Source organism: Eptesicus fuscus, chromosome 9, assembly GCF_027574615.1.
Source record: "Eptesicus fuscus isolate TK198812 chromosome 9, DD_ASM_mEF_20220401, whole genome shotgun sequence".
NCBI classification, from domain to species: Eukaryota; Metazoa; Chordata; class Mammalia; order Chiroptera; family Vespertilionidae; genus Eptesicus; species Eptesicus fuscus.
In genome coordinates, this window is record NC_072481.1 from 6,860,319 (window position 1) to 6,884,525 (window position 24,207).

Here is a 24,207-nt window from a genome sequence, read left to right on the forward strand (position 1 = left end):
CTTTATAATGCTTTCCTCACTGTTTGACCTCAAAATAATCAACTTTTTACACTGTTTGGCTTTTTCAGGGGACTTGATTTGGCCCAAGGTTTATCTGAAGCCATTAAAAAATATCTTTATAATAAAGTCTTATACAGATATTGCTCTGTAGTTTAAAATTATATTAGAACTTATTTATTTCTTACAATAATGTTTGGAGGTAATTGGCATGAGGATTGCTGTTGTTTTCATTTTATATTTGGAAAAAGGGGGACTCATTGAGAATAAATGATAAAAATGGGAGCACCACCCTAGCTGGTTGGCTCAGTGGACTGAAGGGTCCCGGGTTCGATTCTGGTCAAGGACACATACCTTGGTTGCAGGCTTGATCCCCAGCCCCAGTCTGGGCTGGTCCAGGTGTGTGCGGGAGGCAAACAATTGATGTATCTCTCTCACATTGATGTTTCTCTCTCTCTGTCTATTCCCCTCCCTTCCACTCTCCTTAAAAATCAATGGAAAAGTATCCTTGGGTGAGGATTAACAAAACAAAAAAGGAAAAAAAAAAAAAAGAGAGAGCACCTACTAATCACAGACTTAGTGCCACGAGGACATGGAGGTGGTCTGATTAGCCCCTCTCACTCATATTTGCACTGAGGAGACTGGTAACATTGCTGGAACTAGAAGCGTCTTGTTTTATTTTCCCTTGTGTGTTTTGATGGCACCTTGCTAGTTTCCACAGCAGTTTTTCAGTCTGTCTGCTTATTCAGTACAAACTCATTTTAGCTTGTCAGAATAGCACTTACTGAAAACCCCAGCTAGTTATGCTCATTTTAGTCTAACAGCTAATAACACTGGGAGAGAGATGGCCTTTGAAGGGGGGTGTACATAAAATTTGATTTAATTGTAAGATCTTATGACTGACAATAATAGCAGTGAGACACTTACTGAATGCTTATTATACATCAGCCTTGCTCTTCACATATTTGTTCACTTTGTTCTCATTAGTAACCTAAGAGGTATCTAGTATTATTAACACCATTTTTCCAGATAAAGAAATTGAGACTTAAAAAGATTAAGCCACCCTACCTGGTTTGGCTCAGTGGATAGAGCATCAGCCTATGGACTGAAGGGTTCCAGGTTCGATTCCGGTCAGGGGCACATGCCTAGGTTTTGGGCTTGATCCCCAGTGGGGGGTGTGCAGGAGGCCGCCGATCAATGATTCTCTCTCATCATTTATTTTCTCTCTCTCTCTCTCTCTCTCTCTCTCTCTCTCTCTCTTCCCTTCTCTCTGAAATCAATAAAAATATATTAAAAAAAAAAGATTAAGCCATTTCTTTTGGACTATACAGGTAGTAAGGAGGACGTGTGGACCTCAGACTTAGATGTGTATGGCTCCCATACTCCACTCTCTTCGCTGTGATTTGATTTTACCTCCCGGGATTAGGATTAGGTTAATGTGGGGAAAATAAGCTGACAAACGCTGTTCCTGTTATGTGTCGTGAGTGGCCCTTACTGCGTAGCTGTAACTCTGAATTTTCTGAAGGGTGGGGCAGTGAGTTCATTAAAATAACTTAGATGGAAGAACTCCAAAGATTATGACATAAAAGATATGAATGAGCAGTTACTGTTTGCCTCTCTAGGTACAGAAAGCAAAGCAGATGAAAGAGCATGAGTGGGGTGGTAGTCCTTACCAGCATGTTGCCAAGGACCGCAACTCAGTTCAGAAAGTAATAGGAAAATGTTATTTGTTGGCAATGCTTAAACTCAAGTAATGTTATGATTTTCAGTTACTATCTCTGTATTTTTTATTTCTTTTACTTTTCACTCATTCATTTACTCACTGTTATTAACATAAACATCTTGAACCGAAGATATTTGATTCAGTGAGTGGGAATGGGTGGAGGAAGGAGAAGAGTGAAGACGGGACAGTGACAATCATAGGAACCACATCCATGTGTTGTAACCTTGGGCTCTGGACCCAGAGTGGGGGTGTTTGGACAAAGGACTGGAGGTCATGTTGTCCATATATCACCTTAGTTATAGCCACTCGCTCAGATAAACCAGATTTGGTGATCAGAGCAGAGGCTGCAGTGTTTAGCGATGCAAGGGAAGGGCAGCACCAGGTTTACCCAGGCTCATAGGCATCCCTTCAGGCAGAGCTGACGACTGAGGCCTGCTGGTCACCTCCTGCGAGAAGCCCTCCTGTTGGAATAACAGGCCTCACTGCCAGAGGCTGCGTTTACTGGGAGAAACAGGCTCCCACTCGTGTATTTTTGTTAGTTTGTTAATCCTCACCTGAGGATATTTTTTCCATTGATTTTTAGAGAGAGTAGAAGGAAGGGAGGGGAAGGGGAGAGAGAAAAAAAAATATATCTATTGGTTACATGCCTCAACTGGGGCCAGGGATTGAACCTGCAACCCAGGTACTCGCCGTTGACCAGGAATCGAACCCATGACCCTCCAGTGAGTAGGCCGACACTCTAACTGCCAAGCTACATGGGCCAGGGCCACTTATGTGTATTTTTTGCAACAGTAAAAGTGGAATCCACCACCATTGGTCTTTTCACAGTAGGCCTACTAGAGAACTAGTAACCTTGGCCTTAATGAAGTAAATCGGTTTTCATAGTTGAGATATAAGCATTTTGCTGTTTGCTGACTTAAAGAACATAAAAGAAAGGTTCATTCATAAAAGGAAAGATTGGTAACTGCTTCTAAACTTTCTTATTCACTTCTCCTTCGTATGAAGTGTTTATAATTAACACTAGAGGCCCAGTGCACAAAATTCATGCATGGGGGTGGTGGTGTCCCTCAGCCCAGCCTGCACCCTCAATCTGGGATCCCTCTCACAATCCAGGACTGCTGGCTCCCAAAAGTTCGCCTGCCTGCCAGCCTGATCACCCCCTAACCACTCTCCTGCCAGCCTGATTGCCGCTAACTGCCCTCCCCTGCCAGCCTGGTCACCCCTAACTGCCCTCCCCTGCTGGCCTGGTTGCCCCCAACTGCCCTCCCCTGCTGGCCTGGTCACCCCTAACTGCCCTCCCTTGCCAGCTTGGTCAACCCCCAACTGCCCTCCCCTCCAGGCCTGGTCCCTCCCAACTGCCCTCCCCTGCAGGCCTGGTCCCTCCCAACTGCCCTCCCCTCCTGGTCTGATCGCCCACAACTGCAATCCCCTGCTAGCCATCTTGTGGTGGCCATCTTGTGTCCACATGGGGGTGGCCATCTTGTTTGTTGGAGTGATGGTCAATTTGCACATTACCTCTTTATTATATAGGATGAGTAGATTTAAACAAACTTATAAGCACCGGTGTTTGCATACGAACATTGTCCTTATCATCACCTCCAGATATTCCATCTTTGTTCCAGCTCCGCTGTCATTACTGCCCAGGGAGTCCTCCTTGGGAACTGTCTTTTGAGTTTATAGTAAGTTTTTGGGAACATATTTGTTTTGTGGTAAATCTGTGTTTTGAGACCTACATATTTTTAGGAAAAGATCAGTTGGAGCCAGAATGGATAATTAAGTTCAATAAGTACCATTTCTGTTTCTCTACCCTTCCTAAAGTAAAGGACTGATTTTCTCAGATATCCTATATAATAAAAGGCTAATATGCAAATTGTACCCTTGAAAGTTTGACCAACTGGGAGTTCGACCGCTAGCTATGATGTGTGCTGATCACCAGGGGGTGGCATAGAAAAAGGAAGGCCCCCGCCGGCAGCAGGAAGCCTCCTGCCGGCAGCTGGCTGCAGGGAGAAGGAAGGCCCCAATCAGCCCTGATTGCCGGCCAGGCCTAGGGACCCTACCTGTGCACGCATTTCGTGCATTGGGTTTCTAGTATCTATGTATGGGCTCACAAGCTGACACTGAAGTTAGCCTAACAAAGAATTGCCAAACTATCCCAAGAAAGTTTTGTTAAGTAAGCCAGATAACTGTATATAGTTTGCAGCATTTTAATGAAAACATTTCCTTGTATTTGTTTTTGAGGATTTGATTTTAAGTGGCAGTGCATACAAGGATCGCTTTTTCTTCAAGGTATAATATGCTTTTTTTGCCTCCTGGTTATTCTGAAAAACCTTATGGGATTCAGCAGTCAATTCACACTCTCATGCTTAAAAAAAGAAAATTTTAAAAGTTAACCCTTTAAAGTATCTCATTGGGAAAGTCTGCATATCGTGAGTGTGTGTGTGTGTGTGTGTGTGTGTCACTTTCCTCCTGTGTAGAGAAGTTCTCAAGGACTATGAAAAGCAATTGCTTTTCTTTTTCTATCTTTTCTTTCCTTTCCTTTCCTTCTCCTTCTTGCTCTCGCTCTTGCTCTAGGTAGTAAGTTCTTGGTGGTGTATTTTTATTTCCTTAAACCCTAGAAAAGCCTTATCCTTTTGCATACTAGTGGTTGTTCTGTAGAATTCCATAAGGGCTGCTTGGAGTGTGCTGCCTGTGAAAGTATTTGTCATCAGATAAACATATCTGTGAAGCTTGCCTCCGACGTGTACAGCCAAGCTCAGTGGACCTAGGCCTATATAAAGTGGATAGTTACTTTCCTCACCAAAAATCAGTTTGCATTTCCATTTGCCCTTGAATACATTTGCACGTGTGAGGTTTGTCTAGCATGCATTCCAGTGGTTGAAGAACAGGAAGTAATCCTGCAACCAAAGCTTGCGGAGGGGTTATTTGCCTTTGAGCTTTCTGACTCCCGTGTGTTTAGAATTGTTTTACATAAATCCATGTCCTAATGAGTGCAGGTTTGAATTTTTTACATATGCTCTTCCTTTCATTTTTCTCAGAGCTTTTGCTTAAACCATAATTTCTAAGCCAGCCTTTCAAAAGCTTTGAGTTAATCTCCTCAAGCCATTGATTTACTTAGACCAACTACAGCGAGGATGTAGAGATGAGTCAAATGAAAGAGCAACAAATGCTCTCTAGAGTTTAAATAAACTAAGCAAGAAGGAAGGTTTTTAATGTGGAAATACTTAAATAATAGCATTTACCTAGTAATTTGACTTGCAAAATACATTTCGGAAAGGAAGAACTGGTTTCTTTCACTGTTACGTGTAATTACTACCCAAGATAGCCCTGAAGGAGAGCACTGTTATCATCTCCTTCTCGAAGGCTGAGAGGAATAACATGCAAGGCCGCGCTAGCGGAAAACCGCTCTCCCCTCCTCCAGTTCGCTCTTGAGAATGGATAGATGAGAACACTGGTGAGGCACAAGCCGTGGGGATGCAGGGCTCTGAGGCTTGGGCAAAGCAGTCACGGGAGGTTTTCAGGTCAGTTATTGAGTCATTTTGGTGAAAAGATTTATCCTGTGAGCAATTAACTGAAGGTACTAAGTATGTAAGAGCAGGGTGTAGTATTTTCAGTGGAATTATAGAATTTATTTTACTCTGGATTAGCCCTTAATCTTTATGTCCTTGAACAGAAACATAATAGGAATGGCCAACCGCCTGTGTTTTCCTTTTTTTTTTTTCTCTGTTGACATACAGTTACTGAGAGAGAGAAGAGATGTGAACCCGTGAGGAGAGACTTCCAGAAAGTGCAAACCCGTTACGTAATTAATTAATTCCATTGGAACCATACTTGCTGTTAGATACAGTTCTTAGAACAATAAGCCCCTCCCCTCCAGTACAGTGACAATATATCATTTGGCTGAGAGATTAGCTTTTGCTTAATTTTACGTAGATTAAACCACTGGCAATTAGCATCTTAACATTTGCTTTTCAGCCAAAAGATAATATCTTCCTGCAGAATTGCCACTATTTTCACCAGGTATTGAATTATATGTAACAATTCTGCAGATAATTACATGTGATGTAAATGTCATGATCCTGTTACCCTTTGCTCATGGGATCAGGTTGTCTTGGGAAGCACCAAGTGATAGGGTCTTTGAAGAGCCCAGGCACTGGCTGGGATTTCCAGGAAAGTAAAGAGACCACTCCCATCCTTGCCTTTTAGCTTTATTCTGTTTCTTCCAGGAATCAGTGCCTTCAGCTTCCCCAGTGAGCATTCCCAAACACAGCATGAGGAAAACGACAAGCGCGGAGGATCCGAAGGACAGCCACGGGGAGGGGCTGTTCATGACGCCTCCTGCTGGAGCGAGTGCAGGCGGCCTGAAGAGTGAGCTCATGCCCAGTACCTCGACCAGGCAGCAAGGGCAGCAAGCCACACCCTCTGTCGGCCAGGTTTCCAGTAGCCCAGGTAAAAGAGGAGAAAGGAACTGTGTGATGAAGGTGGGGAATTCGTGAGATGGCTGTAGGTGGGGGTGTGTATGTGTGTGTGTGTTGTGGGGGGAGTGGAAGAGGAGGCTGCCCCCTGTAAGGGCAGATGCTGGCAAAGCAATAGCATGTCTTCTGTGCTAATCGAACTTTGACATTGCTTTAGTAGGCTTAAGAAATTTGGGATGTAGACTTAGCATTGGGTGATTTCTAAAGTGGGTTAAATTAGCAATACACAGTGTAAATAAAGATATTTAGATCATTTATTAGGATTTTTTTCTTATAGGTCAAGAGAGTTGCCACCAGATGGTGATATTTATAACTAGAATGATTTCTACATCCTTAGACACACCTATTCAGACACCATCCTTGCCAGTCACTATTCAATTCTAAAAAATAAAACGTAACTCTTTTATAAAATGTTAGTGTGAATTAGGTAACAACAGAAATACTTTAAATAAAAATTTTTAAAAGACATGGACCATCTAGTCCAGTGATGGCAAACCTATGACACGCGTGTCAGCACTGACATGCGTAGCCATTTCTGATGACACGCGGCCGCTGAGGCGGCCGCATGCCGAGGATGAAACATTTGCGAAATAATGTTTTTTCCTCAAAGTGACACACTACCCGAGTTATGCTCAGTTTTTTGGCGAAGTTTGACACACCAAGCCCAAAAGGTTGCCCATCACTGGTCTAGTCATTGATTTCCTGCTCTAGAATTTAAGAATGGGTCATCCAGATGAGAGCCTGATTTTGGCCTTTTAGTTTTCAGATGGGTTCAGGTTGGGCGATGGATTGGATAAGTGAGATGCTGCTCCAAGGAGCTCGAGAGGGAAGCAGGATATGATTAGCCACAAAAACCAGTCCATCGTGGCTGGTCTTCGGGAGCTGTGGGACTCGAGCTGAGGGAGACTGCTGAGCATCTTCTGTTAGATAGATGTGAGGAAGAGCTAACCCCTGCAGCGCCTTACAGCCCTCGAGGTGACAGGAGGGTGGTTACATGAATGATTAGTAGCATTATATGATTATCATAATAGTAGTGGTTGAACACTTACTATGTGGCAGACATTGTGGCACATGCTTTATGTAAATTATCACACACATTTCATCCTCATAACACCCCTACAGAGTTTTATTTTTATCCCCAATTTACAGATGAAGAGATAAAGGCTAAGAGAGATTAAGTAATTTAACAATTTAACCTGCCCAGTTACATAGATAGTAAATGGTAACATTGGACTATGAACTTAGGCAGTCTGACTCCAGAACCTGAATTCTTAACCCACGTGGTGTTGCTTATCGATCTGTGTATGTCACACATGTGGAGCACAGGGGTGGGTGCACTCCCAGCACCCTCAGCGAATGTTGTCTTCTGTCGCTATGATGACAGTGCTGGCGAGGAATGAGAGCAGCCTTACATATAGGAAGGGATTTGGGATATAGAAAGATCTCTTTTCCACCAATATTTCTCCTTACTTACTTTTTATTTCTGGGATTCCTCTATTTGTGTATAAGATTGGATTAAGGTAGTGGTTTTCATACTTCTTCTATTTATCCCTAGGATTCCATGATGACCCATGGACTCTCTGAAGCCCTTCATTCCCATCCCCTCCCTCCTCCTTCTAAATCAGCTCTACTTTTATCTATTTCACATAGTTTTCAGTATAGTCAAGAAATCAAGTACTAATTTATTTAGTGCCTGCTTAATGCAAGGTGTATGCTGTTAGACATGGTTCCTGCCACCATGTGAATAATGTGGGAATGACATTAAATAAGCTTCTAAATATTGGAAGATTAAGATAATTGTTATAGGAAAGACAGAAGAACAGAGAGGACCCAGGTGAGATGGAGAAGGTAGGGTGGCCCTATAGGTAAGGCTGTTCAGACAGCAAAGAGCTTGGCCTTTGGGGAAATAAAGGCCAGTGAGCCTGAGTCTTCATGAGCAAAGTGGGGAATGGCTTAAGGTGAGGCTGGAAAAGTAGGCAGTGGGCTTATGCAGGGTCTTACAGGGCTTAGGGGAGATTTACAGAAAAAATTGGAATAAACATAGCCATTAAAGTGTGTGAAAGAAGAGAATGTATGTTATGTCTCATTACTTTATTTTTTTTTTTAAGGGATTACACTGGTATTTTGTGGGCAGAATGGTTTTGTGAGAGCCAGGAGGGAATTTGTTGGTATATGGGAGGGGGGTTTATGGTGATATAAGCAAGAACGAAGGTGGTTTGGATTAGATCAGTGGTGGTAGAAATGGTATATAACGTGGTATAGGTTAGAAAGAGAATTTTGTTGCTGGGAGATTTTGTAACCTTTGGGTAATGTTATCTCTACAGGAGATGCCTGTTGGATGTTCTGGGAGGGATGCATGTTAAGTCAGTTTAATCAGAACCTTTTAATCTCAGCTCGTGTCTCTGGGCAGTAGTGAGAGCTGAGGGGATGTGGCACAGTCTACACCTGAAGTGGAGGTGGGCAGGCAGGAAGTGTCAGCACGTAGAGCGTTGCGCAGGGAGGTCCTGGTGCCCGAGTGGAGACGTCTGGACACCTCGTTTCCTGAAGCAGGCAGTTCTCCACGTTTTCCCAAAGACGAACGAACTTCCTTTGGCTTTTTAGTTTTGCTCAGGACCAGCCTTTTTTGGGTCTCATTTTCTTCATTCTCTCTCTTTCCTTGGGTCCACGTAGAAGACCATGTCTGCCTGCTGGATTGCATTGTTGTGGATCTGCAAGACATGGACATCTTTGCTGCCGAGAGACGTCCCCGGGAGTATTCTAAGGCCTCAGACGACAGCAGTGGAGATCTGATCTTTCCCTCCTATTTTGTGCGACAGACAGGAGGAAGCCTCTTAACTGAGCCTTGCCGGCTAAAATTGCAGGTGGAAAGGAATTTGGACAAGTGAGTGTTTTATATCTGAACTAGAGGCCCAGTGCATGATTGAATCATGCACGTGTAGGGTCCCCTACACACTTTCGCTTTTCGCGGTGGAGCTGGGTGCCTGTCCGCCGAGCCGGAGGCTTCTGAAAGGCCTGGTGCCGGAGCAGACAGGCACCCAGCTCCCCCACTTTTGATGGTCCGCGGCCGCTGAGGGGGGCTACCCTGCTGTTGAGAGGCGCAGGGGGCGGGACTCCCGCCCCCTGCGCCTCTCAACAGCCGCTGAGGGGGGCTGCCGCGGACACCTGGCTACCCTGCTGTTGAGAGGCGCAGCTGGGTGTCCGCGGCAGGCCCCCTCAGCGGCCGTGGACCTGGCCGTTGAGAGGCACAGGGGGCGGGAGTCCCGCCCCCTGCACCTCTCAACAGCAGGGTAGCCCCCCTCAGTGGCAGCGGATCCGTGCCTCTCAATGGCCGGATAGGCCACCCCGAGTCCCGCCCCCCAGCCTCCCGCTGCCCAATCGTGGGCGTAGCGGAGTGATGGTAATTTACATGTTACTCTATTATTAGATAGGATAACTATCACAAGTAGAATGTTAATAAGGTGGAAACCAGTGCTGTTAGGTAGGTGTGAAAGATAATAGGTATTCACTTATTTCTTCATATAATAAATGTTCACTGAGTTCTGTGTGCTAGACATGAGGACTGCTACGAGGAAAGAACTAACGTCTGCCTTCACAGAGCTTTGCTGAGGGATATAGGAAGGCAAGTAGATGGCTCTAATTTAGTGTTTGAGTCAGTGTTACAGACTGTGCTAGGATTGCAGCAGGTGCCTTAGAAACAGGAAGGGACATACACTTAGCATGGATTTTGGTGTGGGTAGGGAGGTGGTGATGGCAGGGAAAATACTTTGGAGGAGGCGACATTTGGATTATATGTTCCAAATACAGTGGGCTCTGGGCCTGGTTTTGCTCTTTTCCCTGGAGCTCCATTTAATCAGAATAACTGTTTAGATGCCGTTTTGCCCATTTCACTCTTAAGCAATCTGAAAGTACTCCATAAACTCTAGTGAGCTGACTTTAATTTACCTTTTCATTGGTCTCTCAAAACACAGGATGCTTTTTTCTGTAGTTTAGAACATTGTTTTAATTGTCATTAGTTCCATGCCTGGCTGGGAAAGGTCTTGAAAATAGGCATTCCCAGAGCCTACCTGAGTCCACCAGAAGCCAACTCTCAGGGCAGAGCCCAGGTGTATGTTAGCAAGGTCGTCTGGGGTGTTGGTGCCCACCTGGGCCTGTGCACGACAGGAGGCTGCTGGCCTCTGCGCGAGGCCTTCAGTTTGAGGCACTAGTTTTGGAGAAGCAGCAACATTTGCATCTCAACCTCAGGGAGAGATGAGCAGTGGTGGTAAAGTAACGCTTTGAAAAGCAGTCTCCTTGCTGGTATAGAGTGTGATTTGAGTCCCTCTTTGGCCACACCCTTTGCAGTCCTTGGGTTTGGGCAAGTTCTTTTATGTCCCTTTTTCGTTTCTGTCTGTATTAATGAAAGAGTTTAGCTGCTCTCACTGGGATTTTTGCATTTCATTCTTACTTGTTATTCAAGTGCTCCTTGGCTGGTGTTCAGTTATGGTTGGCATGGGCTATATTTGGTTTTACTGGCTTAGCAGACTTAAGAGGAGCTTCATTATTTAGAAATCGAACACTTTGTTTTCTTTTCAAGTAATGCTTCCCAAAAAAAAAAAGTGCTTTGCTACTCTCCTTATCTAAACGTTACCCACTTTCATCAGTGTTTATGTGCAAATGGTTATACTCTGTTAGTCCAGATAAAAGGTGATAACTGAACATAAGGCATCCTATCCGCTTCTCACTCCACACATACAGGAACCCAGGAGGGCACTCGGTAATCCCTTCCAGCTTCTCTTGGTTGGTTGCATCACTGGTCCTTTTTCTCTTTATTGCATGTAGGTTTTTCTCTATATACCGCGTAACTTTTTATATTCCCCTTCCACGTGAAATCTGACCCTCTATTTTATGTACTTGGAGCGTGGCGTCTGCAGGACCTATCAGGCCCACTTCGCCCTGAGGAGGGTAGAGAAAAAGGTCTTCCATGTGGGGATGAGATGTATGACTCCTCAACCTGGCTTCTTCCACTTTACTCCTGCCCATCTCATCTGAGACGCGTCACTGACAGACTTTATCCTCATGTCCCGCTGGGCTTGGAATAAAACACTGATTTCGTCCTTCAGTTATCACTAAATCTGAAGAGTTAAATGAAGAGCTTGTCATTATTTCTTTATTGCTTTTCCAACTATAATGTTTAAAGTATTTCTGAGTCTCATGAGATTTTTTCCTTATTAATATATTCCTTAGTCAACTCATTAAATGTGGGACTTTGTAAATATATATTTTGGAAGAAAGGGGCTTTTTGTAGTTGAAGCATGACACTCAGTCATACTAACTTGCTTCGTTTGGAGCCACATGACATTTTTGTCTTTGGAAGTTAGAAATTAACTGTTCGATAATGTAGGTGGGTACTTTTTAGCTCTTATATTTGGGTGTGAACTATGTCAATGTCAGGTTAGTGACTTGTTTGTAAAATTTGCCCCTTTTCTTTTTTCATAGAGAGATAAGTCATACTGTGCCGGACATATCCATCCACGGCAACCTCTCCTCAGTCCACTGCTCCCTGGATTTGTACAAATACAAGCTGATCCGTGGTTTACTAGAGAACAACCTTGGAGAGCCCATAGAGGAATTTATGCGGCCTTATGATTTACAAGACCCAAGAATTCACGTGAGTGAGACCTCATGTTCTTCTGTAACTCCCATTGCCTCAGCGGATGGTCACCCTGTGCATACATGCCTCAAATCACCCAGGGAAAGAAGATGGAACAATAAGCAAATTAGATTTCTTGCCATCCTCATCCCAGTCCTCATTGGCACCATTAAGCGTGGACTCACCAGCGTTTTCTTTTCCAGACGGTCCTGAGTGGAGAAGTGTACACATGCATGTGCTTCCTCATGGACATGGTAAACGTGAGTCTGGAGCTGAAGGATCCAAAAGGAAGGGAAGGTGCCGGGTCCCTAGCGAGGTATGGCTCTCATTAGTACATTGTTTTATAACAACAGTAATACATAACATTAATACCAGTAACCCACATGTTTTGCTTTAGCAGAGAACAGAGGTTCCGGAGTGCTGGTTCACAGCGGAATGTGGTCGGCAGAGTGCTTTTCAAAAGTTTAAATTCATTGCGTCTACATCCAGATAGCGTAGGCTGCGCTCTGGTAGCAGGCACTCGAAAATACCAGTGACTTAGAACAGGGGAGAGTGTTTCTCCTCCTGGAGAAACATGGGTCTCGGGCGTTCTCTGCCCACGACAGTCACCGTGGCTGACAGAGCAGACAGAGTCTTGACATGTCAGTGAGAAAACTAAGAGCTCTGGAGGGTCTTACCAGGCAGTTAAGGCAAACCTCATGGTTAGAACATGGTCCCACACATGCATGGCCGAGTCAGCATGCAGTCTTCCTGTGTCTGCAAAGGGGAGACCCAGGCTGTTTGGTGAGCAGCACTGACAGTTCCCTCACTGCTCAACATTTACAATTTCGGGGTTTTCACACAAAAAGTTGGGATTTCAGTTTCTTTTGAAGAATTGGAAGCTTTGGCAATACTGGCCCATGTTTTCATTTGGAAGCCCTAGAAGCTAGGGCAACTTGGGAAACCTTTTGAAAGGGTATGTGTTTATGCAGCGATTCACTTACTTATATTGTCTGCTTGGTCAGTGTAGACCAGGAATTTATTAGCAGTGGGAACCTTCAAGAACGCATTGTGTTTTCACACTTGATCACCTTTCATGTAGATATCTTGACAGCCTTGTAAGGTTGTGCAGACATTACTTTTCTCTGGTTTCCAGATAGAGTTTTTGACTAATGTCAGATTGTATGGCTGGGTAAGTGTTTCAGTGTTTGAAAACCGGACTTCCGCCTAGTGATTTCCTCACAGAAGCACTCTATCTTCTACTTGGTTTTTCCCTTGAAAATCCATCCTGGTCTGTATCTAACTCAGCTGGAGTTCCATGCTGATTGTTTTGTTGCAAATTTTTTTGATGACTCGCTATGCCCTTAGTTTTCTCCAATATCTGTACAGATTGTTGTGATGGCACTGAGTGATTATGAGTTGTCCATTGCAGCTTTCTCTGTTATTAAAAAAAAGTCAGTCCCAAATTTATTTCCTGTTGGTGGGCGAGTTGCGTTATTTTTCTGTAATGAAGGGTGTTGTTTGTTCTGGTAGTTCCCATTAAGCTATAGTGGTCTGAGGTAAAAATTAAGCAAACTCTGGAGAGAGACTCCTCTAGGCAGGCTAGAAGTTGATAGATGAAGGACTAAAGGGATCCTTGCCATCCCGTGGGGATTATCGCATATACAGCGTGGGGCAAAACAGCTTTACAGTTGTGAGTACTGGAAACAGAGTTTATTCTTGTGTTATTATTTATTACTTATTGTATTATTTTCCATCTGAAAACCTGTAAACCTACTTTTGCCCCAACCTGTATTCATTCTTCTTAGACTTGAGATGAGAAATGAGATGAAAAATGAACCAAGAATATAATACATATGTGGTATTGCTGTTCCTCATGAGAGTCCTAAGGACAAGATCATCTCTTTGGAAATAGAAAGTAAGATACAGAGCATAGTGATACTAAGGAATCTGTTAAAATCAATGAAAGATCTCAGAATGAATGTTATCCTCCTTCATAGAACTTAAGCATATTTATTATTTTGTTCTTTTATCTTGAACTTACATACTTTTGTAAAAGGGAAGAGTTTAACATCTTGTCTGATTTCTTCCTTTTAGATTTGACTTTAAGAAATGTAAACTGCTCTTTGAGAGCTTTTCCAACCAAACCAAATCCGTTAACTTGGTTTCCCATTCCATGATGGCTTTTGACACCCGCTATGCTGGGCAGAAGGCCAGTCCTGGCATGACCAACGTCTTCAGCTGCATCTTTCAGCCCTCCAAGAACAGCAGTACAGCCCAAGGATCCATTCAGATCGAGTTGCATTTCAGGTAGTACATCCAGACCCTGGTCTGCCTTTCATTATTGAGGTATTTCCTTTTGTGGCCATGGCCATGTTGGCTGTAGAGCAGCAAAGGACCAAGGAATCACTGAAAAGATAAATAGATAATGGCCCATCAGTGTGCAATGTAATGTGTATTGGCTCAGTATTCCTATAACCTGCAGCTTCATTTATTGGCCAAAAGGTGTCTCTGTTGTTTAAAAAAAGTAGTTTAGAGTTAAGCCAGATTCTTGAAATCAATCTGCCTGTAAGCTGTAGGCCAAGGATGTCAAACTCGAGGCCGGCAGTCCGCATGCCTCGTTTAAATAAACAAGGTGTGTGGCTGTGAGTTTGACATGCTTGCTGTAGGCTGTTTTAATATGTAAAGCAACTTGGGGGGTGGAGGTACTATGCTTGTTTAAGGAAAAAGAAAAACTTTTGTCTATAGAGATAACAGAAGGGAAGGTGTTTGTGTGTGTGTGTGTGTGTGTGTGTGTGTGTGTGTGTGTGTGTGTGTGTGTGTTTTAATACTTTATTGTTTAAAGTATTACATATGTCTCCTTTTCCCCCATTGACCTCTCCCCGGCCACCCCTACCCCTAGCACATGCCCTCACCCCCCTAGTGTCTGTGTCCACTGGTTATGCTTATATGTATGCATTCAAGAACTTCAGTTGATCTTTTACTCACCCCCCCCACACACACCTCTAAGGTTTGACGGTCTGTTCGATGCTTCTCTGTCTCTGGATCTATTTTTGTTCATCAGTTTATGTTGTTCATTATATTCCACAAATGAGTGAGATCATGTGATATTTATCTTTCTCTGATTGGCTTATTTCACTTAGCTTAAAGCTCTCCATGTCCATCCATGCTGTTGTGAATGGTAAGAGTGCTTTCTTTTTTTACAGCAGCATAGTATTCCATTGTGTAGATGTACCACAGTTTTCTAATCCACTATCTGCTGATGGGCACTTAGGCTGTTTCCAAATCTTAGCTATTGTAAATTGTGCTGCTACGAACATGGGGGTGCATATATCCTTTCTGATTGGTATTTCTGATTTCTTTTTATATATTCCTAGAAGTGGGATTACTGGGTCAAATGATAGTTCCATTTTTAGTTTTTTGAGGAAACGCCATACTATTTTCCACAGTGGCTGCACTAGTCTGCATTCCTACCAGCAGTGCACAAGGGTTCCTTTTTCTCCACATCCTCGCCAGCACTTGTTGTTTGTTGATGGTAGGGGACGGTGGTTTTGTCTTGCATTACTGATTACCTCTGCAAGTCTTGCTGACTCACTTTGTCATTAAAAAGAGCTTTAGCTTTCAAACTAGATTATGTTTTCTTTTTGGTATTATGGGAGGCAGTTGTGTCTGTGCCAAATGTGAATGTTCTGTAATCATACAGATCTGGGGTCAAAAACTCCATTTACACTTTCTAACTATGTGTCCCTAGAACAAGCTATTTAATCTTTTTGAGCTGCATTTTCCTCTTTTATAAGATAGAAAAGCACAACTGTACCTGCCTTGCATACTGTTTGGTACAGATGGTAGAAGTCATTATTATTCCTGATGTACCTTGTGTTATTTTATGATATACTACAATAAGATTTGATGACTAAGTGAACATTGGCCTGAAAACTGAAAAATTAAATCTGACATAAAGAAATCTCTCCATGCAAATCCAAGAGGAGACCTGTGGCAGCAATATAAATTTCATTCTGTTCATGTATAATATCATCAGATAGGTTGTAAATATAGACCAGTAACGAAAAGGCTGGGTTAAGAGAGAAGAAGTAAGTGAAAACTTCTTGGTTAGGCATAAAAAGAAAAAAAAGTCATCAAGATTATCCTTATATTTATATGTTTAAATATGCATGCCTTTTCAGTATGCTGTTCAGTGAATTCCTCAGAGCTGCAATGTTTTTTAGGGAGCGGTTGTGGTCTCTCCATAAGCCTTAGGAAACTAGCAAAGTAGACATTTAAGCTTTTGTATGAACTTTTGAAAAGCTCAGTACTAGGAATGCTAGCTGGCTCTTATTGAGCCTAACACGAGCCAGGCACTTGACCTATCTTTAGTGCCCATGAGTCTGCAAGGTGGGTGACTTCCTTCCTCATTGGACAGATGCAGAACTAGAAGCTTGGAGGGGGTTAAGTAACTCTTACAGGTCACACAGCTAGTAAGTGAAGTAGTCAGAACTCAAACCTGGGCCCCTGATGTCAAAGTCCATTTCTTTCCTGATGGTCTGCGGGCAGTTGGGCTGATTGTGGTCAGATGACAGGTGGCTGTGCTTTGCAGCGCCTTTGTTTGAAGACAATGTTTATTTGAACAGGAAGCTTGCATATATTTGGTTCATCTGCAGCAACAATTTCTTTTTAGGTTTGCTTTATTAGTATTGATCTAATAATGATCTGGCTTCCTAAACTATCAGCCTGCTTTTCAGCCTATCATGTTTTTGATATATAAGCAGCCTTAAAATATTTTTCTATTTATATACTCAAGGTATATGATTTCTTGGAGTCCAATAATGAAGTCTTACCTTGGCTCTTGCTAACAGAGGTGCCATTGTTAGCGAGAGGGTTAACATGTTCTCTTGATTGGAACTTTTGAACGCTTTCTGTGTCTCAAGAAGAATTGCTCTTTTGTTGGGATTTTGTGTGTCAAATATAAATCACTTCACAGTGTTTAAAGGCTTGAAATATTTTCCAGAAAAGGGATCAGACACACTTTGACTTTCCAGTTAGTGCATAGCTCTGACGATCTGTGTTCAAAATGGGGTGGAAAATTTTCACTGAGGGCAACATTTTTTCTCCATTACAAAAGGGTAAAGTGTTTCTGTGAAAAATGCTGTGTCTGTATGAAGGAGGCATACATCATTGTGCCTCTTTTCTAGAGGCAGTGAGCCAGGTTTAGGAGAAATATGAGCATAGGGAAGCCAGCCTTCCAAATACCTCCGAATCAGTTTTTCCAGAATAGGAGCTCTGTTAGGGCAGAGAACCAGGTACATGCATTAGCTAGAGCCCCAGAACAAAGTTCAACCCAGAAAACGCTGTAGAGATGTCCCCAGCCCACAGTCCTTCTGTGCTACTGTCTGCCTACTGTCCCCATGGGCCGGGCCAGGTCTGAGAGTCCTCCTTGACTTTTCAACTCAAATGTAGAATTTGGGGTAATGGGACTACAAAACAAGGAAACCCCTCTTCCCCCCCCCCCCAATTCCACTTCTAGGGTGCTTGGGGGTCATACCCACAATAAACACTATCTTATTTGTCCTCCTGCTCAGGCTCAAAGATCTGGGTTCTCAGGTCAGTCCCAGTAGAGAAACCACCTGGTGCTGGTGTATACATTCGGTGTCTATAAAGAAGTCATTCTAGACTTCAAGGAAAAAGAGCCTCCTTGATCTCCTTGAAACAGCCTTAGGGAAGGGAACTGACATTTATCAAATACCTGTTTGTGCCTCAGAGAAGGTAGGCTACTCACCCAAGATAACACATCTTGTTAAGTAACAGGATTTAAGCCTGAACCCTTTTTTCTGTAGCCTCAGCGCTGTTGACATTTTTAGGTCAGATAATTCTGTGCATTGTGAAATGTTTAGCACCATCCCTGGCCTTACCCACAAGATGCCAATAGCAACCCCCCTCCCCCAGTTGTGTCAACCACAAATACCTGCAGACATTGCCAGATGTCTTCTGGAGGACAGTCACCCTTGTTGAGAACCATTGGACTACACTGGACTGTTTTTTATAGCATACTAGTGCCCCGGTGCACAGATTCATGCACATTGAGAGGATATTGATTAGAAGGTGGCCGGCGGGGTGGGACTGGGCAAGACAGCTGGACAAGACCTGGAGCCAACCTCCTGCCGATCCCTCCCCGGCCGGCCACACCTGGGGTGGCCCATTGACTCGAAGGGCGTCTGAGGAGTGAGCAGGATCCCTCCAGCAGGTGAGGTCCCTTGGCCTGGCCTGCGGGAATCAGGTTGAAACCAGCTCTCCAACACCCCTCCTCCAGGGGTCCTGGATTGTGAGAGGGCGGTTCTTGGGTGATGAACCCGAAATCAGGCTCCCTCCTCTCTGGTTCCAGGGTGTGTCACCCGAGAACTGCCACTGCCAAGTCACTGCAGCTTGGGCGTTGAGCGTCTGCCCGCCTGGTGGTCAGTATGTGTCATAGCTACCCATCAGAGCATCTGTCCCCTGGTGGTCATTGCGTATCATAGCTACCAGTCGGACGGTCGCTTAGCCTTTTATATTTATAGATTACTTCTTGTTTATTAAAAATATGATTAACTTCTGAAAACATACATTTAATGTTTTATTATAACAGTTTTCAGAGTTTATTGATACAGCTGTCAGTGTAGAAAATACTGGAATATCATCTGCCAAAACTGGGTAATGTATTTGTAGGTTAAAGAAATGTCATGTTTCTCCTTTCTGATGTTATTTTTTTGGTCTTCTTTCATATAGATCTACGAAGGATTCCTCCTGTTTTACGGTAGTTCTCAACAATCTCCGAGTGTTTCTCATATTTGACTGGCTGCTGTTAGTCCATGATTTTCTCCACACTCCCAGTGACATTAAGAAACAAGCTAATGTTACCCCTTCTCGCCACCGGAACTCTAGCAGTGAATCTGCTGTAGTTCCCAAAACTGTGAAGAGTGGAGTAGTTACCAGGCGGTCTTCCCTTCCTGTGTCCACTGAAAGGCACTTGGAGGTCAAGGTCAATGTAACAGGTGAGTATTCATAGGTGTGAGTCACTGCTCTGAGTTTAACTGTTAGGTTCAGTGTGTTGCAGGATAACTTTCTATTGCCTTTCATTTTTTGACACGAGCACTTATATATTTGAGTCTTTTATCAACCAACAATAAGCATCGACGTTCCTGACCTCTGTGTGGGTGTGAACTACCTGGCCTGGTCTCTTGTCTCTTTCCTCTGCTGGCCTAATGCACATCCCAGCTTGAGTACCACCCGGGCAGTGGTCTTTCCCCCCCGCAGTGTTAAAAATCTGCTTCAGTTTTCTATTGGATCTTTAGGGCCCCAACAGATGTGCCTTGCTGAGTTTGGGCAAGTTCGGAATGTGAAAATTTCATTTTATAATAAGTGAGGGGATTGTTTTCTCTTTACAAACAATATTTTCCTTTACAAATAGATTTATTATGGTTTTTATTAACTAGCAAACTACTCTAGTACATCTGTATGTATTTGTGTATTTATTGTTTGTGATATTCCCTATGAACTACTCAATGGGTTGGAAGCGGCTAGCATTTTAAGTGGATTTAGTTTTGAAAGATCACTCTATACATGGTTTTTGATGAAGACACACAGTATATAAAGCAAAGTAAATTTGCCATGTACAAATGAGTAGGAAACTGCAGTTACTAATTTAAAAAATCTCTACACTGGATTGTTCTTCATTCTTTGAAAACAACATGAACAGCTACATGGATGATATAGTGTCTAATGCTGCCTGCCCAGCATTCTTATCTGAATCTACTTCCTGGGATTTTAAAGCAGGTCATCGGTTGGAGGAGGGATGATTCTCTGAGCTTCTGAATATGTTAGTTCTCCCAGGAGACCTAGCTTAAAAACATGTTCTAAAGAGAGAAATTGCACTGCAGTCCCTTCTGCCTCAGCTGTGCATGGCCAGACGCAGAGACTTGTTCAGGGGGACCGTGAAGGAGAATGTGGACACCCTGGAGAGCAGGTCTGATGGTCAGTCCCTCCTGGTGCCACGTGCTGCCGCGTTCCCAGCAGCCTGGTGCTTCCCAGCTTCCCAGCTTGGGCTTGGTTAACGGTGCTCTCCTTTCAGGTACAGAGTTTGTGGTCGTGGAAGATGTGTCCTGCTTCGATACCAACGCCATTATTCTCAAAGGCACCACAGTGCTTACCTATAAGCCCCGATTTGTGGATCGCCCCTTTTCAGGAAGTTTGTTTGGTATCGAGGTAAGAAGTTTATGAGTTGATCAAAAGACTACATGTTTGGCTCAAGAGAAGAGCAGCTGGAAGAGAATTTTGCCTCCTAAGCATCATTAAGAGAAATAATTAGCAGAACTGGAGGATCCCTGCCCTCTTTGTTTTCTCCTCAAAGCTACCGGCTTACTCTAATGTGTGAATTGAGTCCTCCAGTGTCAGGCCGTGTATGTGTGGAGGGACTTGACCTCCTTCTTACACCCTCCTTCCTCAGAAGGTCAGGCTCCCCGCTACCCGGCCAGGCTCCCTGCTGTGCCCTCTGGTTCTGCAGGCCTAGTCCTTGGCTCCTTTGTGGAGGTGGGGAAGTGGCCCTCGTTTCCCCTGCATCCCTTCTCCACAGTGACTGCTTGTCTCTGTGAAGACGAGGGCTTTGTGGTCATGGGAACCTAGTTATAAAAGGTGTTAAGAGTTTTATGTATCATCCCTTTAGGAATATCTGATCTATAAAAGGGCAACTCTGGAGAGTCATGCATTACCTAAAGGAGTGAGTAGTGCTGCCCAGGCCCTGGTTTAATCTCCTGAACGAGATATGCAATGGAGTGGCCTCCGTAGCCTGGAAATTATATGGTACAATATTCAGTAAAAATGCTTTCCTCTTTGTAAGCCAGGGCTCGTGGAGAGAGAAGGGGAAATGAGGCAGATGATTATCTCTATCAAAAGTTCTTCATTCCCTGATCTCCGCTAACATTCCTCTTGTTACAGTGCTACAATACTGGGTCAGAGTTACTCATCATTTCCTTGCCTTTCACGACTGAACTTTCCATGCCCTATTCTTTCCAGTGATATCGTTCAGAAATTGATGAACAAAACTTATTTTCATTGTCAACCGCATATGGTGCTTTTTTCCCCCTCTGGTCAGTTATAGCTGCTTAAAACCTGTAGAGATTTCACTTCTTGACCACTTGTTTCTCTCATGTAAAAAACCTCAGTTTGAGAGGAAGGATTTACATGCTGGTGTGATGTGAGTTGATCATGAAATTGCAATTCATCTGCTTTCTAAGCCACCACAATACCAGCTTTGAATGGACACTCTTGGTGATTGATTAATGAACTGTTAGGTACAATTGGGTTTTGTGTAGCAGAAGCCCCTGAAGAAAAAGGGAAAACGAAACCCTCCTGCTCCAGAGCCTTAGAACAACTGCACGCACACTGTTTGCGCTTCCTGGAAACCGCTTGCCGTCTTGTTCTTCAGGCAGCGTGGTGGAATCTGAGCTGTAAGGCCTCCTTGGTAGAGTGTCGAACTTATAAAGAAAGCAGAGTGAGTTAATTTTACATATCATTTTACACCGAGCAAAGGACCTCGGTGTCAAACCTGATTTTCAGTAGCTCTAAAAAATATCAAAACGCTGGCGGAAGGAGCAAGGGAAACTAACATGAATGTACTCTAAGATCAAATTATTCTGCACACTCAGGGAGAGTACAGAAACTCCTCTCTGTTCTCTTCCTGAGTGTGCAGAATAATTTGATCTTAGAATAGGAGTCCTCCCTCTCTTCTCTTCTTCCCATAAATAAAATATATTTATTTTAAAGCTTCTTAATAGAACATTTCAAACATGTACAAAGGAAACAATAATATAATGGACCACTATGTAGCTGTTACCCAGCTTCAGTAATTCATGTAGTTATTTTTAACTGTGAACGTAATAACTATAGATATAAAATTGGGGCAGGGGAGGGAAAAACAGCTATCCCTCCATAAATAATCTCTGTTGATATTTCAGTATGTTTCTTCCCTTAAAGTCATGGTGTAATAATTATTTATTGGGCTGCATTTTCACATAACCTATGTTGTGACTATCTTCCTGTATTTCATATGCTTTTTAACTGTCACTTTAAGTGGCTGCAAAATATTCCATTGAGTAGCTATGCGTATTGAGTGATTAAACCTTGATTGCTCTTTTAAAATTTATTATTATTATTTTTTAACCTTGATTGCTCTTAATTGTTTTTATTAACTATTAAGTAATGGTTCGGTGAATTTTTCTATATTTTGCATTGTTTCCTTAGGCTAGTTCCTAGAAAGAAGTGGGGTTTTGTTGGCTTAAAGGGTGTGAGAGTTTTAAGTCTTTTGTTACGTGTTGCTAAACTGCCTTTCACGTGAACCGCTGAACATGCTGTGGGCAGTCGGGGAGTACCAGCCTCACTCTTCACAGTATTTCAGTAGTTGTTATGGGTGTTGCTTCTGAGCTCGTCTCTTTTTCAGCTGATGGTCAGGCTCTTTCTAAATCAGACATTAATTCTTAGCACATTACATTTTATTCTCTAGGTGTTTTCGTGCCGACTGGGGAATGAACACGATACGGCTCTTTCAATTGTTGATCCAGTACAAATTCAGGTGGAGCTGGTGGGGAATTCTTCTTATCAGAACAGCTCAGGACTGATGGATGCGTTCAACAGCACAGACTTCCCACCCATCCTGGAGGTAATGATGAACCCCGTGGCACGTTGATGCACTCTCACACACTTTCCTGAGCTGGGACTAGGTGCCTCTGCTGGGCCCAACAACATTTTAGGTCCTTCAGCAGCAAAATACAAATAACATCAACTCTGTCCTAAGATCTTGCTGTCTTGTGGAGGATAAAAGACCTTTTAATTGTCTGGTATAATCTTGAAGTTCTATAAAGGTTTATGGAAAGCAGAACTCCACGCAGGTAGGACTGTTGATTGTGAGTGGAACTCCAGGTCAGGTGAGTCTGAGTGGAGGGGAGGGTAAATAGGCAGAGAGGGAGAGCATTCCATGTTAGGAAGCCTTGAGGTCAGGGGTGTACATGGGCCAGCAAACGTGAGACAGACAAGTCTCACTAGAGCAAGAGGCATGTGGGGAACTGAGGAGGAGGAGGATGTATGGTGAAGCAGGGAGAGCGAGGCCCGGCAAGGAAGGCCTAAGAATTTGATGTTTTATTTCTTTGGTAGAGGGGGAATAGGAGCCTGAAAGAGAGAGAAAAGCAATTCCGATGTTCAGTCTTTAAAAATATTAAAAATAAGTAAATAAAGCATCATACACTGACATTTGAACAGTCATCCCATTTTTAAAGTGGGTTGGTGTCGTCTGTGTGGCTTTTACTAGTGTTGGCTGTATGGCTAATCTCTGAGGAAGACCAGAGATTTAGGAAATATTCATGTGGAACTTGATCATTTTAGGTTCTGTTTGAATGAAGAAGAGATACTTTTGTTGGTCATTTTGTTTCAGAGATTTAAAAAAAAAATAGATCAAAGCAAAATGGACTAACAAAATGTTGCTAATAGGTGATCTTATCTCCCCTACAGCCAATCTTTGATCCTCTGCTTTAATGATTAATGTTCTTGTACGAAAGTCATCCTACGCCTTACCTCATGGCTATTAGTGCTTAATATAGTGAGCTTTCCCGTTTTCAAAATGAGAAATGTGGTGTCTATTGGATTTCTGAAACTTGAATTAGGGAATTGTATCTGAAAGAGGTGTAGATGCAAAACCAAACTTTAAAAACTGCCACCTTTTTCATTTTGACAGATTCAGTTACAAGCCCTGGATATCAGACTCTCCTATAATGATGTTCAGCTGTTTCTTGCCATTGCAAAATCCATCCCTGAGCAAGCTAATGCTGCAGTGCCCGACACAGTGGCCTCGGAGGCCAGTTCTGTTAGCAGTGGCCTTTCTGGTGCGACTCGAGTTGGAGAGGAAATTAGAGAAGGGACAAGACATACCTTAGATCCTGTCTTGGGTAAGTGTTTAACTTTAAACCCTCTTAGTCTTTCTAATAACTTTCCTTCTGTTTACTTTTAAGATTTTCTTTGCACAACTTAATTGTTCAGAGTATAATTGTATGTCATTAAGTATAATTGGGAGCCTAAATATGCTTCTCTATTTTTTAAAAATTTTAACAACCCAAACCATCTGTTCTAGCCTATCTATGTTTCCTTTTACAATTTCCTCTGGAGTTATATGGAAAATGCTAAGGTTTGGTTTTAAGCTTCGAGTTTTCCTCCAAAGTTATGTAGCTAATACTAAGTTTCAGTTTTAAACTTTTAAAAACACAATCAATATACAGAAAAAGGCTCCTACAATTTTCAGGGTACATGTGACAAAAGTCTTTAATTAGGAGCCCATTTTTGCCTAGAGAAATGAAGTGTTTTAATCACCAGTTTCTGAATTTTTTCTTTTTCCTTAA

General features: G+C 43.0%; 1 protein-coding gene across 1 annotated transcript in view; it reads left to right on the forward strand.

Moving 5' to 3' along the window:
• The window catches only part of VPS13D (vacuolar protein sorting 13 homolog D), a 222,901-nt gene that overhangs the window by 55,235 nt on the left and 143,459 nt on the right, over positions 1-24,207 (forward strand). Inside the window, exons 26-34 of the mRNA XM_054720656.1 lie at positions 5,944-6,166; positions 8,863-9,073; positions 11,668-11,839; positions 12,025-12,137; positions 13,898-14,110; positions 18,557-18,822; positions 19,899-20,032; positions 22,326-22,481; positions 23,550-23,760. Of these exons, the coding sequence (XP_054576631.1) occupies positions 5,944-6,166; positions 8,863-9,073; positions 11,668-11,839; positions 12,025-12,137; positions 13,898-14,110; positions 18,557-18,822; positions 19,899-20,032; positions 22,326-22,481; positions 23,550-23,760 (1,699 nt within the window). The remainder of the gene's footprint in view (positions 1-5,943; positions 6,167-8,862; positions 9,074-11,667; positions 11,840-12,024; positions 12,138-13,897; positions 14,111-18,556; positions 18,823-19,898; positions 20,033-22,325; positions 22,482-23,549; positions 23,761-24,207) is intronic.